This window comes from Neomonachus schauinslandi, chromosome 2, assembly GCF_002201575.2.
Source record: "Neomonachus schauinslandi chromosome 2, ASM220157v2, whole genome shotgun sequence".
NCBI lineage: Eukaryota > Metazoa > Chordata > Mammalia > Carnivora > Phocidae > Neomonachus > Neomonachus schauinslandi.
The window spans coordinates 146870672-146887405 of NC_058404.1; the positions used below are offsets into that span (position 1 = coordinate 146870672).

At 39.3% G+C, this 16734-nt stretch overlaps 1 protein-coding gene across 1 annotated transcript in view; it reads right to left on the reverse strand.

The window, feature by feature from the left end:
• The window catches only part of SLC4A4 (solute carrier family 4 member 4), a 346412-nt gene that overhangs the window by 95664 nt on the left and 234014 nt on the right, over positions 1 to 16734 (reverse strand). Inside the window, exons 10-12 of the mRNA XM_021702448.1 lie at positions 14515 to 14669; positions 13783 to 13902; positions 11017 to 11191 (exon numbers count right to left, since the gene is read on the reverse strand). Of these exons, the coding sequence (XP_021558123.1) occupies positions 11017 to 11191; positions 13783 to 13902; positions 14515 to 14669 (450 nt within the window). The remainder of the gene's footprint in view (positions 1 to 11016; positions 11192 to 13782; positions 13903 to 14514; positions 14670 to 16734) is intronic.

Here is a 16734-nt window from a genome sequence, read left to right on the forward strand (position 1 = left end):
CACAACCTCACCCACAGCAAGGCTAAAAGGTGAGCCCTCAGCTGGGATTTTCATGGACATGCAGTGTTTCACCTTCTGTGCATTGACAATGAGGGTTTTTTTAAATGTCTTTTAATTTATCTTTCTCATAACTTACTTTAGCGTGTGTAACATGAAAGGGTAGGAGTGGAATGTTCCATGTGGCAGGACAAGCCATATTCTGGGTATATGGGACAGGCAAAGTTACTGCATCATTCTTTATCAAGCATGGAAAAGTGCCTATTTCTCATGACTACTGCACGATCAAAATACAGTACCACCGGGGTGTAAGAGAGAACATGAGGGAAGAAAGAAGAAATGCGAGATTAAGAATTCTCTACTTGATCTGACATTGCTATTAATCTCTCTGAGGGCAAGCACAGGGTCTCTGGGGGCCTTCTTATTTTTCTTCCTCTCATCAAGCTGTGCACTATCCCTCCATGTGCTCTGTAGGCATGCAGAAAACGCCAAAGGAACTGAAGAAGAAATCCCCAAATCATACCCTAGGTTCCACTTAATCAAAGGTCAACAGCCGTTGCTGCTCACTCAGTAAAGATAACAGTGAATTTCTTCCAGAAAATGGCTTTGATTTATGGAAACCATGTGACTGTTAAAAGGCAGATTATTTTTATTTCAGTACTTGATCTTTTGGTAAGTGCTACAGTTTCCATTCTGTTGCTGACAATTTTGAAACAGAGACAGGTGATTTATTATATACACTGCACTGGAAACTTGCTTAAGCTTAGAGATACTTGCAGTGTTTCTGAGAAAAGCACCATTTTCACCACATTTTGATATGTTCCTCTTGACAATACAGATACTTTAAAAATAATCTCATGTACTGAAAAACTTCAGTTCAACTCACTAGAATTTGAAGCAATTTATAAGGTGAACTATCAGAAACCCGTTTTCTGATTTATTATACTCAGGGTTCACGAATATAAAAAAGGAAAATACCATGTGGGTGTGTATTTCTAATAGCTGTAACTCATAAAGACATTTTTAGCCCTGATTTCTCCCTGCCTCTATTAGTTCTCATTCAGTTCATGAGACTGTGTGTGGCTGAGCTCAGAGGTGTGGCAGAATCAGGTAGCACGAAGTGCTCCAGCTCCATTTTGGTTAGGCTTTCATCTCCTTCCATTTCTGATCAAGAATCACCCACTGTTGAAGAGTAGAATAAGCAAAGAACCAGCAGTCAGGAAATCTAGAGTCTAGACTTTGTTCTGTCCCCAAAGAGCCAGTGATCTTGGGAATGTCACTTCAAGTTTGTCGATTTTAGTTTCTTTGTGTAGGAAACATGGGGTTGAGTAGTTTAACAATGGACTCTGAAGTCAAAAAAAGTCTCAAAGTGACGCCAGACTATCCCCTTTACTCACTCCATGACTTTAAGCAAATTACTTTATCTCTCTATGCTTTAAACAGTTAGTATACATATTAGATAATACATGGAAAATGTTTAGCATGGTCTCCGATATATAATACATTTTTTATGAACAGTAACATATACATAAAGTATTTGTTTAGATATAAGACGGAAAGCTGAACTAGATGATTTCCAGTGTCTCTTCCAGGTGGCTCAGCATAAACAGCATGTCTTGGAGTCAGGGATATCTGAATTAAATCTCAGTCACCAACCTCTCCACATCCTAATTCTCTCTTCTGTAAAATCGACTGCTATTTCAAGGAAAATGATGTGGACTAAGAAAGACAATAATATATAAAGAGCTAAGAACATAGATACAACGAAACGCGGGTTTTCTTTTGTTTGCTGCTTCATCCTCTTCCTCCAGCCTGCCTCTACTAGTCCTCTTTTCGTCAGAAGAGGGAAAACATGGAGAGAGGAAGTTGAATGGAGTGACATGAAAAGAAAAAAATGAAGATTAGTCCTCAGAGGAAATGGGGGGAAAAAAACCTCTTTAGACTTTGAACATATCCCCGAGCAAATCCCAAATCAACAGAAGCCTTATGGGACAATATTACAGCCATTGAGAGTTGCTTCTTTTTATTCCTTATGTTACTAAACACATGGAATTGGCTATAATAAAACAGAATAGTTTGTTTTACTTTACAGACGTGAAGTCAAAACCCACATCCAAAACAATTTATGAACGTCTTTCTCTTTATATCAGGGTATGAAGTTAAACCAAAGATGGTCCTTATTTTACAAAACAGTCGAGAAAATGAACACAAGTCCCATAATAGAAAAATCAAGCATAAAAGAAGTCAGACCATAGGAACAAGATTCTTAGGGGAAAAAAAAAATTCAACCGTAATTGGTAACACCAGCATTTTAGGTCTTGAAGCCACCTGTGACAAGGGCCCCAGGGCCATCATGCCTGTCCACATTAATGTCAAACAAGCACATTCAAAAGATGATGAAACCTTAAAAATTAAAAATGTGTGCTGTCAACTTTGACTTTACTGCAATTCAGTATCTTCACAGAACACTCAAGAATGACCCTTCTTGTTTTATGTCCTTTTTATTGAGGAATTCATTATTTAGAATAATCATCACAACCATTTAGGCAGTGTGGACGGCAGTAACAGGAGAAATGCAGCACAACTGCCCAAGAAAACAAAACATTTTCTATGTCTTTGACAATTTTCAACCAAGTAAAACTTGGAAAAGAAAATATTTTGTTGGCAGTAAATGATAAAGTATTCACTGACTTAATTGTAATATTTCAAGCTTCTAAAAAGAAACTCAACTGTTTCTAACCATAAAAAGAAATTTCAGCCCATGTTCGTGGTAATTTATAAAAAACTGTGTAGAATAATAAAATTAAATTTCTCTAGCGGAGTCTAGCCAAGAAGAATGATGCAGCCTAATGCCATCTAGACATGGCCACTGGAAATAGGCCGGCAGACCTGAATTATCTGCAGGAGTTTTGATGGCAGGTCCCCAGCAGAAAGCCAAGCCACATGATTACAAGTAAAGTGAAGAAATGATGCAAGTCTCTAAATCAAATTTGGGTCACATGACAATTAGCTGGGAACTTTTTGTTTTGTTTTTTCTAAAAGAAAAAAAATACTGATTCTTTAGCTCTACCTTGAACAATTAAATCACGATCTCTGAAGATCAGGCCTGGGGAATCAATATTTTTTTTTAAGTTCCCCAGGTGATTCTCATATGGCTCAAATTTGAGGTGCACCCATTCAAAAAACCTCCCTTCCTCTTGCCAAATCAGAACGACCTGCTAGCATTTGTTAAGGTCCAGTGACACAGACCATTCATCTGCACTAGGGAAGAAGACTGGATAGCCAGCCCTCATTTTTTATTTCACCTGTGTAGCTACAGCCTATAAATCAGTGATTTCTGTCCTGACAGATCGCAGCTGTCAAATCCTTATTGCCATCTACTCTGCCTAAAAGTGCTTTGTCATCATAAACAGGATTTCTGTTTACACTGTCCGGCAAAAACTGAAGAAACAGGGAAGACTGAAAGATGAATTAGCTCTCTGCTTGCAGAAAAGTATGAGCCAAAACCTTCACCAAAGAGCCACAGTTCCAAGTCCAACAGAATGAATGGGCAAGACAGGGAGGCTTTACAATATTTGTTTGTTTGAAGAGCTACGAATATGTGCCTAGAGCATCTGAAATGCCCAAACATCAAATGCCAGTATAACCTTACCCAAAAATCAATTCCAGATGGATAAAAAAATTTAAATGAACATAAAAGTACTAAGATATGTGGGCAAATATTTTTCTAATCTTGGAGTGGGGAAGCCTCTCTAAATATATATACAAAATAAAAAACTATAAAAGCTTGAAGATTTTTGAATACAAATTAAAATCTGTATAGCAAAAGAAATCATAAATAAGATGAAAAGACACAGGATAGATCTAGGAAAAATGTATTTGTGATTTTTTTTTTAAGATTTTATTTATTTATTTGACAGAGAGAGGGAGAGCGAGAGCAGGAACACAAGCAGGGGGAGTGGGAGAGGGAGAAGCAGGCTCCCCACAGAGCAGGGAGCCTGATGTGGGACTCGATCCCAGGACCCTGGGATCATGACCTGAGCCAAAGGCAGACGTTTAATGACTGAGCCACCCAGGCGCCCGTATTTGTGATATTTTTGATAAGTAAAGGGAAACTATCCTTATTACACAAAGAGTTCTTATGAGTCAATGAGAAAAAAACCAAATACCTAAAAGGAAAATATACCAAGGACACAAATACAAACAAGTATAGTCAATAAAAATGAGGAAGGACATTCACCCTCACTAAAAATCAAAGAAATTTGAAATGAGTAAGAATGATCTATCATTCTCAACCCACTGGATGGCAAAAATGAGAATATGGGACAAAATCCAGTTTTTGAAAGAGTGCATATAAGTGGACAGTCCTGTCCATTATTGGTGGTAGTATAAACTGGTATAATCTTTGGGAGTATAATTTAAAACAAATATAAAAAAATAAAATAAGCATATCCTGCAAACATTCTGCTAGGGATTTTACTCTAAGGAGATAATTACAAAGAATGAAAACATAGTTAAGCACTACAGTTTGTTTATAAATGAGAAAATTTGGGAAAATTGAAAGTGTACTAATAGGGGATTTATTAGGTAAATTATAGGACATGCATCATCATGTGTATAAATAGATGTAGTCATTAAAAATAATGTTCAAGATCCATACTGAAGTGGAAAAACTTCCATTAAATGCTAGTCATGTTATGAAACAGCAGGTATATGATCTCATTTATATAAAATCTTATACATCAATCTATCTCCTTACACATGCATTGCAAGATATAGAAAAGATGTTCATGAAAATGTTAATAATGGTTATTTCTGAGTGATGAGTTTAAGGGTAAAATTACCTTTTATGTAGTTTTTCTGCATTGTTTGAATTTTCTACAATGCATAATTATATATTATTAAAAATAAAGGTATTTCAACATAATTTCAAGACAAACACGAAATAGTCTTAGAATGTCACATTTGGGGGTGCCTGGGTGGCTCAGTTGGTTAAGCGACTGCCTTCAGCTCAGGTCATGATCCTGGAGTCCCGGGATCGAGTCCCGCATCGGGCTCTCTGCTCGGCAGGGAGTCTGCTTCTCCCTCTGACCCTCCCCCCTCTCATGCGCTCTCTCTCTCTCTCTCATTCTCTCTGTCTCAAATAAATAAATAAAATCTTTAAAAAAAAAAAAAAAGAATGTCACATTTGGGATCGCCAGCCTGCCCAAATCACTATCCTTTTCTAATTACCAAGAAAACAGAGTTGACAAAGGTCTTTCGGTTGAAAAAACCAACCAAATATGTTCTGGTAAGTGAAAAATTTGGTTACATTTGACTTAACCTTAATCAAACAGGCTTAATTCAGAACTTGTACATGAAGTGAAGCAAATTATTTACCTAAGTTCCTTCCTCAGAGAAGGAACAGCCAGCATACACAGTGGAGGCAAGAAAGCAATGCCAGGCCCCTTACTTTGTCACTAATACACATTTATATTTTTTTAAAGATTTTATTTATTTATTTGAGAGAGAGAGAGCATGAGCTGGGAGAGAGGCAGATGGAGAGGGAGGGGCAGACACCCCGCTGAGCAGGGAGCCCGACATAGGACTCGATCCCAGGACCCCGGGATCATGACCTGAGCCTAAGGCAGACGCTTAACTGACTGAGCCACCCAGGTGCCCCAATACACACTTACTTTTGACTACCGAAACAACCCACCTGTATCATTCCAACAGACTATCTCTCCCTAACTTTTTAAAACTCTCCTATGTTTCTGGAAGGCTGTTTCAGGCAGATTAACATAACACCTTACATTTCCACTTCAAGAAAGAAATGCATTTTGGTGCCAAAGGGCAACACTTAGGTAAGTTGAAATTACTATACAGTCCTCACCATAATGAAGCAATTGATGTTATAAAGTGCACATGATAAACTTCATAAAGAAGTATCTATCTTAGGGAGGAATATCATATGTGAAGAAGAAATGATACATTTCCAACCTCAGCAGATTGATTAAATATTCTCAGCACAGCAGTATGTTAAAATAAAGCTTCAAATTTGGAGATGCCAGCTATAAATGTTCCCTATTATGAGACAAATTTCCTTAAAATGTGCTCCGTTAGGCTCCAAAAATAACACAAAATTCACAGAATTCTAAAAATCTTACTGTATCCTTTTGCTAAAAGGTTTGTGAAAATAGGATTATATTTACTCTGGGGAAAGAAATTAAAATGACTTTCTTCATTCTAGACTATGCTCAGTCATTCACAATCAACAATGTTGATTTGAGTTAAAAGATTTTTCTGTGTTCCATAAAGCTAGGAACAACTTTTAAAAACACAAAGACTTGCCACAGAGTATCAAAAAGTGTTCCTTGTATGGGTAACTTGCCCATAGACTAAGCTATCCATAAATATTTATTAAATCAATGTTTAACAATTTAATCAGAAGTATCTAAATGAACAGAACGGTAAGCCTGCTTGGCAACCAAGAATATAAATACAGTGCAGTGAGTCGGTATGCATGGTCACAGAGTTTAGTTGTGGAAAGGACATGCTTCTAGGATGGTGAGGCTGAAAACCCTTTGTTTACATCACAGCACGGCAAGAGGACCCGATCATTATTAGAGTGGGGTGTACTGAGAAGGATAATAAAAGTGTTGCACATTTCCCGGACCTCATAAAGCGTATGCTCTAGTCCTTTGTTTTTGAACGACAGGAACAGGAAATAGGCACAAGCCAGGGCTGGATGCTAGATAAATCTATGGTCAACTCATGGCAAAGCAGTTCAGTCACCCCAGAGGCCCAAGGAATCCATGAGTACCCCCTCTGAAAGCCTTAGAGTCCTCTCGGTGCAGGCTGATGGCTCCGATGGGTGTGCCAAGTTGGGAAATTTGTGCAGTCATCCATGTGGCCATTATCAATTGATTATACTTGGAGCCATCGTAGCTTCAACTATTTCATTTTGAACGTAGGTCCATAGGAAATGATCCATATGGCTCCCAAGATCTGCTTCTAATGATGTGGGGATAGATACACACACAAGTACGTATGTAGGAATACTAAACATACATATATTTTATTATGATTAGTGTTAATACCACATATATATACTTCAGCTCTGTAAGAAATGCCTAAATGTAAATTTCTGTCTTCGAGCAAGCAAGACCTCCTGCACAGAAGCTGGCAGAAGGGTTTGCTTAAACAACAACAGTGCAGTGACTCATCTGTGTTTTCACAACATGTTTGTACCAGCACCCATGTCTATTTGTAGCCTGACAATAAAGGCCCTATGTGAACCATCTCTGAGCTGTCTGCCTTTAAAAGCAAGGACACTATTCTTGGTTGACTCATTTGAGCTGCTTGTGCTTTTGAGAATAACCCGCTGCCACATTATAAAGGCATGTGATATAATTGACGATTACTTCAGACTATGTCAATGTTCTGCTTAGTCTTGATCTAGTGTTTCGAAAGTCAAATAGACCCAGAGGACTTTACCCCCTACGTAAGCCCACTACATACCACTACTGGTATCTCTTGGGGACATAGAAAAAGAATGCCTTATCAACACCCTAGACTGTAAATACCATCAGACTAGGGATTCTTATCTATTTTGGTCACTTATCTGTATCCCCAGCACTTAAAATAGTGTCTGCCACACAGCAGACACTCAATAAATATTTGCAAAGGAATAAATCAACCTCTGCCATGGACCTGGGAAATGATTCGGGACTTAGCACCAACTCCACAAAGTATTTTGTTGTCCTGATGCCAAGTCAAGATTTCTATTGCTAGAGCATCAAAACTTCTGTATGTTCAAGGACATGCTCTTTCTATACTGAGATGCTTTTCAACATACTAAGTCGCCTTACTCTATAGTCCTTAAAATAGATAAAACCAATAGAAATATCAATCTAAGTCATCTACCACCGCAAGAAAATCTAGTATAATGACTACAGGTAAAATGTTTCCTACTGAAATACTGGGATATGTAAAATCACTATAAAACGATTGAGTTGGGTGTGTGCGCACACGCACGTCGCACACACCCACTAGCTAAGTTCTAGTTATACAGACTATTTTAGATCTATATAAATCCAGTGCTTAGATCTATGCATCCATTCACTAATAGCATTAGTTTGCCCAAAAGAAATAGATAATAGACTATTTAGTTCAACAAATACATATTAACAATCATTAATTTTCTATCCTTTTTCAGTGTTTTTGCCACCCACTGTGACTTCTACAAGTACCAAATTGCAGTACTTGGCCAATACATTTCTTCAAAGAAAAAGACCAGAAGTGAAAGAAAAATACACCCTTCAATATTTCTAGTCAGACTTAAAACACTGAGTTCACAGTTTCAGTGAAATTATCAATAGAGGTTACAAAATCTATTAATAAAATAAGCAGAATATGTCTGGCACATAACCTCCTAGGTTTGAATTTGATACATTGAATTAAGTCAACTCCTAGGAATGACATCCAGCAAATGGTCCTTTTAGCAGACAACCTAGCTAGCATCCTGATGCGCTGAAAGCATTTATGTTTCTCCTGAAGTCTGCAGAACTCAGAAAACTGCTTACTCCACCAGCAAGGCCTTTCCCATGACATTTATCACAGACGAAATACCCATGATTACTACATATGTTACACAACAGAATCCTTTACTTTCCCCAAAACCTGCGCATATGGAAATAAATTCACCTAGGACAGATCAACAATAGACTTTAACAGATTTCTTCCTCATCTCAGATGCCGTGTTTTAAAGCTAAGTCTTATGAAGCTGAAAAGGGGTTCAATTCAGTTTTAAAAATGCAATAAACTAACATATAGGAAGTGTCATAATTTCTCTATCTCAACGAAAAGAACATTCATGGAAAGCCACGTGTTTAAAAATTATCTGCACAAGAAAGTCTCCATATATTCTGAAAGACAGAGCTTAGCTTGCCACTCTCTCAAAATCACAGCTTTCTTTCATTTTCCTAACGTGGCTGCCTGTCTTACGTTCTTCGTGCTGGCCTCAGGTGCTTCCCCCGTGCTCTCTTTCTTGAATGATGTGATTTAGTTATCATTATGCTCTCATTTGGAGGAAGAAAAACTGCCCAATTTGGATATAGATCAGACTTACAAAAATACTACTACTGATATCACTGTTACAGTTTAATTTATTCATTCTTATCTTATGAATGAGGAAAAAAAAGGGGAAAACACCCTATCGGTGTACTTCATCTTTGTGCCCTACCATGCTTGGTTTCTATTCCCCACACCGCAGGTCTCTCACTGGGAACATAACACACATGTGCTTTCTGGCCAGCACAATGTTATTTTTTTAATGTTAATTAGTTGCCAATATTTAAAAATCACTAGATTTCACATAAGAAAATTTGAGTTTTCAGCCTCTTTTTGAAAATCAGAAAGCAAAATCATACTGAGCACATATTCACATGGGAAGGAGCAAAGCTGAGAGGCCACTGCCCCCTTCCAAATAGGGCATGAGCTCTCAAGGGTCACCACAGTCCCCAGCTATGAGAAAGCCAAGCTAGCCACGTGGAAAAGTCATGTTCAGAGTCCTTTGTCCCCAACTGTTCCAGACATCCCAACCTAGGCACCAGACATGTAACTAAGAAGCCTTCGGGTGACTCTAACCTCAGCTGCCGCCTCACTGCAAATGTATGAGCCCAAAGAGGGAACCACCCCAGACGAGTCCATCAGCCAACCCCTGAACCCTGAGAGGAGAATAAAATGGCTGTTGCAAGCCTCTAAGTTTTGGATCAATGTGCTATGCAATAACAGATAAGGGCGAAAAAATTAAAATGCTCTTCACAGACTAAATACAATGGCTTAAAGTAATCTCTCCCTTTTTACTTGGGTCAAAATACATGTCATCATATGTGGTCTCCACTGTATTTTTGTGTTTCAGCAGAATCTAAAATATAAAGGTGTGCAGAGAAGAAAACAAAGGTAGAAGAAAAGCAATCTTTTGGAATCGGCTGTATTTTTTTTTTAATAAGCTGGCTGGCAGCACTGATGAATGTCACATAGGTTAATCAGTAATAAGTAGTAAAGCAGAAGGACGGGGTTTGAAAAGGGCTTGAATCTGGTTCTTCTCATTAAGAATACCAGCTTCAGGGGCACCTGGGTGGTTCAGTTGGTTAAGCAGTTAAGTGTCTGACTCTTGGTTTAGGCTCAGGTCATGATCTCATGGGTTGCGCGGGGCTCCACGCTGGGCAGGGAGTCTGCTTGAAAATTCTCTGCCCTCCCCCCACTCATGCTTGCGCACTCTCTCTCTCTCTCTCAAATAAATAAACCTTAGAAAAACAAAATACCAGCTTCACTCACCACTCCGTATTCAGCACCTAGCACAATGCTTAGAGGGCATCCAAAATATCTTTTCTACCACAGAAAACTTTAGCTGTTTCTGATAAAAAAGGATGGCAAATGGCACCTGGAGAGTAACCAACAAACTGTGCTTTGTACAAAGTAAGTCAAACCAGGGTCTTTACAGCTTAATGACAGGCAGATTCAAGAATAGGAGAAACAACTCTTAACTTCCATTCCTAAAAGCTGAGTTCTACTGATAGATATGCAAATCCAACCTCAAGCAAATCACTCAATTTTTTGATGACTGTTTGCTCATGTGTAAAATGAAGCTAATCATGTATTCCCAGAAAGAGTGTGTTCATCAAGTTTAACAGAATATGGTCCGCTCACTCAAGGTAGTAGAAGATCTAAACCTGGTGCCCTGCACAAAAATTAAAGCAGCTGATACGCTTTTGCCCAAATAGAATTGTATATCTTCATTTCCTTCCCTTCTTCTCCCCACTTGTGACTCAAGCCAGATTTCATCGAGCTATTTTTGTAATTACTAAAATGCTGGAAATATAGCAGCAGGCCAGAAGCAAAGTAAAATGCAGCATCCAGCAAAAGAAAGAAAATCACGCTGAGTAACTGAAAGGCCATCTGCTTCTAGCTGAGCTGGAGGGGTGAGGAAGGCAATCTGGGCTGTACTATTTGTGTCTTCCCCCAAACCAAACCCACCTGCATGTTGTCAGTGGCATCCCCAAGCAGTCCTCCAAAAGTGATAGCATTAGTTACAGTTGCCAGATAAATGAAGAGAATTGCTGAAAGTGCCTGAATATTTAAAGCATCATAAAAATCACTGGCGAAAAATGGTGCTTTCCTCTTTATGTCCTTAATTAGTCCACCACAGAACCTGGGTAGGGAGAAAGCAAACATGTGACAATGTAAAACAAATTGCCATCAAATTAACCAAGAGATAACCTATGAAGCCACAAAGAATTTGTATTCAAAGTATTTGAATCAACAAGCTCTACTTAACCACTTCAGGGAAAACCAGAAAACTGTAGAAGAATACATTTTCTTCTATCTGTCTCTGTTGTGGTCACTAAATTGGGTGTCACATTCTCTAAAAACAGACAGTTGGTTTTTAGACAAGAGTGAATTGTGTAGATGAATTAAAATTTCTCAGTTTGAAGAAAAACATCCAAACATGTGAGCAGAGCATGTAAAGTCCTTTATAAGCTAGCCACGGTTTCCTTTCCAGCCCCATTCATCATTCCGCAGTGCTTACGGAGCACCTGCAATATGCCCAGCTCTACTCCAGGTGCTGGAGACACACCGGTGAGCAACACAGGCACAAATACCTGCCCTCGGGGGTTTTGCCTTCTAGATGGGGGACAGACAATATAAGTCAAATTCAGGGTCCTAAAAATCAGGGAAAAAATTAAGTGGGGAAGAGGGTTATGAAGTGCTAGAGAAGCAATGGTTGAAATACTGGAGTGGCCAGAACGGACCTCCCGAGCAGGTGACTTTGGGATAAGGTCCCGGAGGAATGAAGGGAGGAAGCCAGGTCAGTATGTGTCGGAAGAGCATTGCAAGCTCGGCCCCATTCCACACATTAGTAGGTCAGCTGCCTTATTTGTGCATCAGTCAACCTACCCTCCCAACCAAACCTCACATCTCAGCCTTCCCACCCCCTTCCTGCTGCCTAGGAGGCCAGCCCTCAGAGCTCAGCAGCTCTCTGAAGTCCTGACCCTGCACTCAGAGTTCAGATTTCCACTGCAGTCTATCATACTTTATCAGGATTGGGGGGGGGGGGGAAGGAGGGGCTTGCTGGCCCTCTCCGCACTCAGTGGCCTGGCTGCAGTTTTCTTGGTAGGCACAGGGCTGAGCATGGTACTGGGCATGCTGCACACAGTCAGTGCATTTAGAAAGAAGTGAAATATACAAGCATGAAATTCCAGTCTGATTAAATAAAGGAGTTGAATTTTTAAAGACATAGTATAATTCTATATGCTTGCATACCAATGAGATTATTTGCATAAAATTATTTTTAAACTGTCAAAAAAAAATATGTAAGGTATTAATCCTATCATAATTACTATTATTTAAGATTATCAAAACTGACCTTCCTAGTGACCTACACTTTGTAAAGGCAGTCTTAAAGTTAACAACAAATAAAGCAAGGAATTCAGAAATCCCTATTTCCTCTATTAAAATGTTTCATATCTTGAAAAAATAATAAGTAAGTAAGTAAAGGAGTTGAATCCCAGAACTCATATCTATAGAAAAGTAAAAAGATATTCCTAGTAAAAATAGTTTGTAAAGAACTATTCAGAAAAAAATAAAGGGAGAGAAGGTCTTATGTTCTCTATTCTTTAAGAAAAAAAGGGGGGCGCCTGGGTGGCTCAGTTGGTTAGGCGACTGCCTTCGGCTCAGGTCATGATCCTGGAGTCCTGGGATCGAGTCCCACATCAGGATCCCTGCTCAGCGGGGAGTCTGCTTCTCCCTCTGACCCTTCCCCCTCTCATGCTCTCTCTCTATCTCATTCTCTCTCTCAAATAAATAAATAAAAAATCTTTAAAAAAAAAAAAGGGGAGAGAAATAATGTCCCCTCAATTTCAGAGAGAAACCCAAGTGGTCATCAGAGGAACAAAATCATTTTATTCAGATTCAATCGCATATTAAAAAGACATACTTCTGTGTTTTCATAAAACCCTCAATGTCCTTAAAAAGTCCTATCTTTGTAAAACGAGTATCCTACTTAAAATTTTACTTAATCCAAAAGAAAATGGAGAATCTAAAGTGGAAAGAAAAGGAAGAATTATCATCAAAGGAGATTGACAAAAGCAATCTGGGAAGCCTGAATGCTCAACAGCAGGCTAGGGAGACCATGACCTGTGAGTACCTCATTTCTGTAATATGTTCCTCACTTGTAAGTAAATATACAGGGAAGGAATGGGATCCCAAAAGCCAAATGATGAAGACAGGCACATGGCTGTCTTCCTGCCGCTCACTCACACCCACGCAGAGGCCCTCTGATTTTCTAACACCTCCTCCCTCACTTCACCGCCTGGATGCCAACCCAGCACAAACCACAGGCTCTTTGCAGTCTCCTCTCCCCGCCCCCCATCTGCTGGGTCTGTCTCCACCTCCTTCAGGACTTTCCTCACTGGCTGCAATTCTCTGTAAGGCCTTCTCTGACCACCTTATTTAAATTGGAATACCTTTCTCCCATAGCCAAACTCCCTACTTCTGCTTTAGTTTTCCCCAGAAAACCATCACCATGTTTTTTCATCTTCTCAGTGTTTGTCTCCCACCCCTGCAAAGGAAGACCCAAAAGGACACAGGGTTTTTGTTCAATTCACTGTTGCGTCCCCAGTGCCTGTGACTAATCAATATAAATATCTATTGGCCAGCAAATCAAATGCAGATAGGAAGATGAAGGGAAATTAAGATCTCAAGAGATCCTCATCATGAATGGCAAAAGAATCCATCAGTTACCGTCCAGTTCGCTGCAATTCTTCACAATCCGCATGTCCTCCTCCTCCTCCTCCATGGCCTCCATCATGGGGTGTGTCCCCATTCATCTGAACATTCTCTCCACCTGAGTACATATTCTTTCTAAGCAAGACAACAGAGCCCAAGAGAATATTAGTTTATTTTATTCATCTGCTTCTTAGCTGTGTCATGCACTAGACTAATGAAGAGATGGACTAAAAACCCTTTGGGAGAAAGGTCATTATATCCTTCTGCCACCCTGACAGGCAATTCTTAAAGTGTTATATTTAGAGGGGAGACAAATGACTGATGATAAAAAGCTGAATGAGTTGTATATTATACAAGAGGGGAAACTGTTTCACCTGGAAAATAACAGATTTCCAGAAAATGGCTTCTCCAAAATTATCCCACCCAATTTCTTAACCTCTTAAATCTATAGGGACTCATCTTGAGGAAACCCATCTTTCTACACGTACAGGAATTCCCCAACACATTCTCCAAAAATCTCTACAATGTATTCTAATATCATAACCTGAGATCTCTAATTTGCAATCACTGAAGATAACAACATACAACATTCATTTTACAGTGTCGATGAAATGTCAAACCAAAGCACCGATGAGAGTCCTTTGAGAGAATACATCAAGTTAAATGGGAACCTGACAACACAGTATCAGGACAGTCACCTGACCCCCTTTCCTTTTCTGAACACAACCTTTTTGCCTGATAATTTACCTTTTGTCAGATGATGGAAGACTCTTGGGAGGCTCTATCCTGATTGCTGGATCCCATTCCCCAGGTGGAAGGACAATGACTTCATCTAGGAACTCATCGATGCCAGCAATCAGGTCGTGCCTGTCTTTTGCTTTATAAGCAATGTCATGGAACACCTAAAGGATAGTAAGAGATGTGCTGATCGACAAGAGAACCTTCTACATGCCTCTCCATGCCTTACATGCCTCACAGCATGCCGAGCCTGAGAAAGGCAATCTATAATCCACTTTAATATTTAATATATATTCAATATAATCATATTTTCATACTTCCTATCAGCTTGTCCCAAACTATTTTGGTATTCTGATTTTGAACCCAAAGAATATAAGTAGAGGCATGAGAAAACAGCTGTGTTTCTTTTATATGTTTTTTATTTATTTTTTATTTTTTATTTTTTTTAAGATTTTATTTATTTGCGTGAGAGAGAATGAGAGACAGAGAACATGAGAGGGAGGAGGGTCAGAGGGAGAAGCAGACTCCCCGCTGAGCAGGGAGCCCGATGTGGGACTCGATCCCGGGACTCCAGGATCATGACCTGAGCCGAAGGCAGTCGCTTAACCAACTGAGCCACCCAGGCGCCCTGTTTTTTATTTTTATCAATACTGCAACACAACATTGCCTTTCATCTCCCACTGGTATGTACCATAACTGCTATAGTTGCTGTGGAAGCCAGATGAAAATGGTTTGGAGAAATATACAAAAGAGGCATTCTCTGAAATAAAAATGACTGGGACAAACCATTGCTGGTAATTCAAAAAGGAAAAGTTCAAGCTGAGTGTTAAGATCGGGTTAAGACCCAAACATTGCAACTCTCAAACACACAAATAATGTTAGCTATTAAACGAAGAAAAATCTGTTATACTGTTAACACATAAAGCAAAGGGCTTTAAGCAGGTGATCATCTGTCTAACCTTTTAGCAAGGCAATAACTAAGTCATCCAAGGCAGCAAATGTTTCGTGTCTTTTATACAGATATCCAAAGAAGGAGCTTCCAGAATGCACGTAATCCTCTTCGCTAGTCATTCCATTCTTCTAACCTAGCTGATGATCTGAAAGTCCTTTACACCTTTTCATACCTCGTAAGTCAAATTCTTTAGTCACCAGGAGAAAAGATGGCCCCTGTTTAACATCCTTAGCTATTCTTAAAGATTGCTACTAAATCTCTTCTCTTCAAACAAGAATTTTTAAAAGCTGTCAAACAAATAACATGTCATGGTCTGGGGGGTTGTAAGGTTGAGGGCAGGGCAGTCCAAAGTGCCAGCACCTCGTCCGCAGCGGGCACAGCAACTACGGAGGCTGGAGTCACAGGGTCACTCGTCCAGCCTGCCCTTCAGATAAGGATTGACAGTTCTGGCCAATGAGATAAAAGAAAAAAGCTGTCTGGAAACCTTTAGAATACCTGTTAAAAGAGACAGATACAGCTAACATTCCTACCCCCTTCTTCCTGCCTCAAATATAGAAGAAATGGCTGGAGCTGACTGTAGTAGCCATCTTAAGACCACAAAACAAGAGCCGTGGCTCTTGATTTATCATGAAGCAGTTACGTTAAACCAACTCTAGCAACTGCCTACCTCCAAATTTCCTGGTATGTGAGCAAAAGAATAAACCCCAAATAGTTTAAGCCACTATAAATCAGATTTTTCTGTCACGTAGAGCCTAGAGCATTTCTAATTGCTACATCTTAGGAGGAAGGAATTTTTTTAAAGAAAATATAAACATACAAAAATAAACAAAAGAGCCCCCTGAGAGGCTTAGTTGCCTCAAGGGGGGAAACCAGCATAGCTACACATCAATGCTCTCGGTCTCACATTAAAGTAACCATCTCAGTAATCACCAACTAGAACTTCCATAACTAAATGCCCTATTCTGCACTTAACACATGGAGAAGCTAACAAATCAAGTAATAAAGCAAAAGGACAACGTTTGGGAAAAGAGTAAGCTAAAAAGGCACAGAGGCAGAAATCAGTGATCCCATATCCTAATTGTATTTCTCCTACTGAGACTAGGGTTTAGGGTTTCATTGTACCTAAAATGTGTGTAACAATACTCAGCTGTTGTGAGAGTAAGGTTATAATTCCAAAGTACTAGATACTCTGCAGTAACGGTTGCTAAAGCATTTTAGTGTGTGTATAATTCCTTCCCACAAGATAAGAAGACCATAAAAACAGGTACTTTCTGATA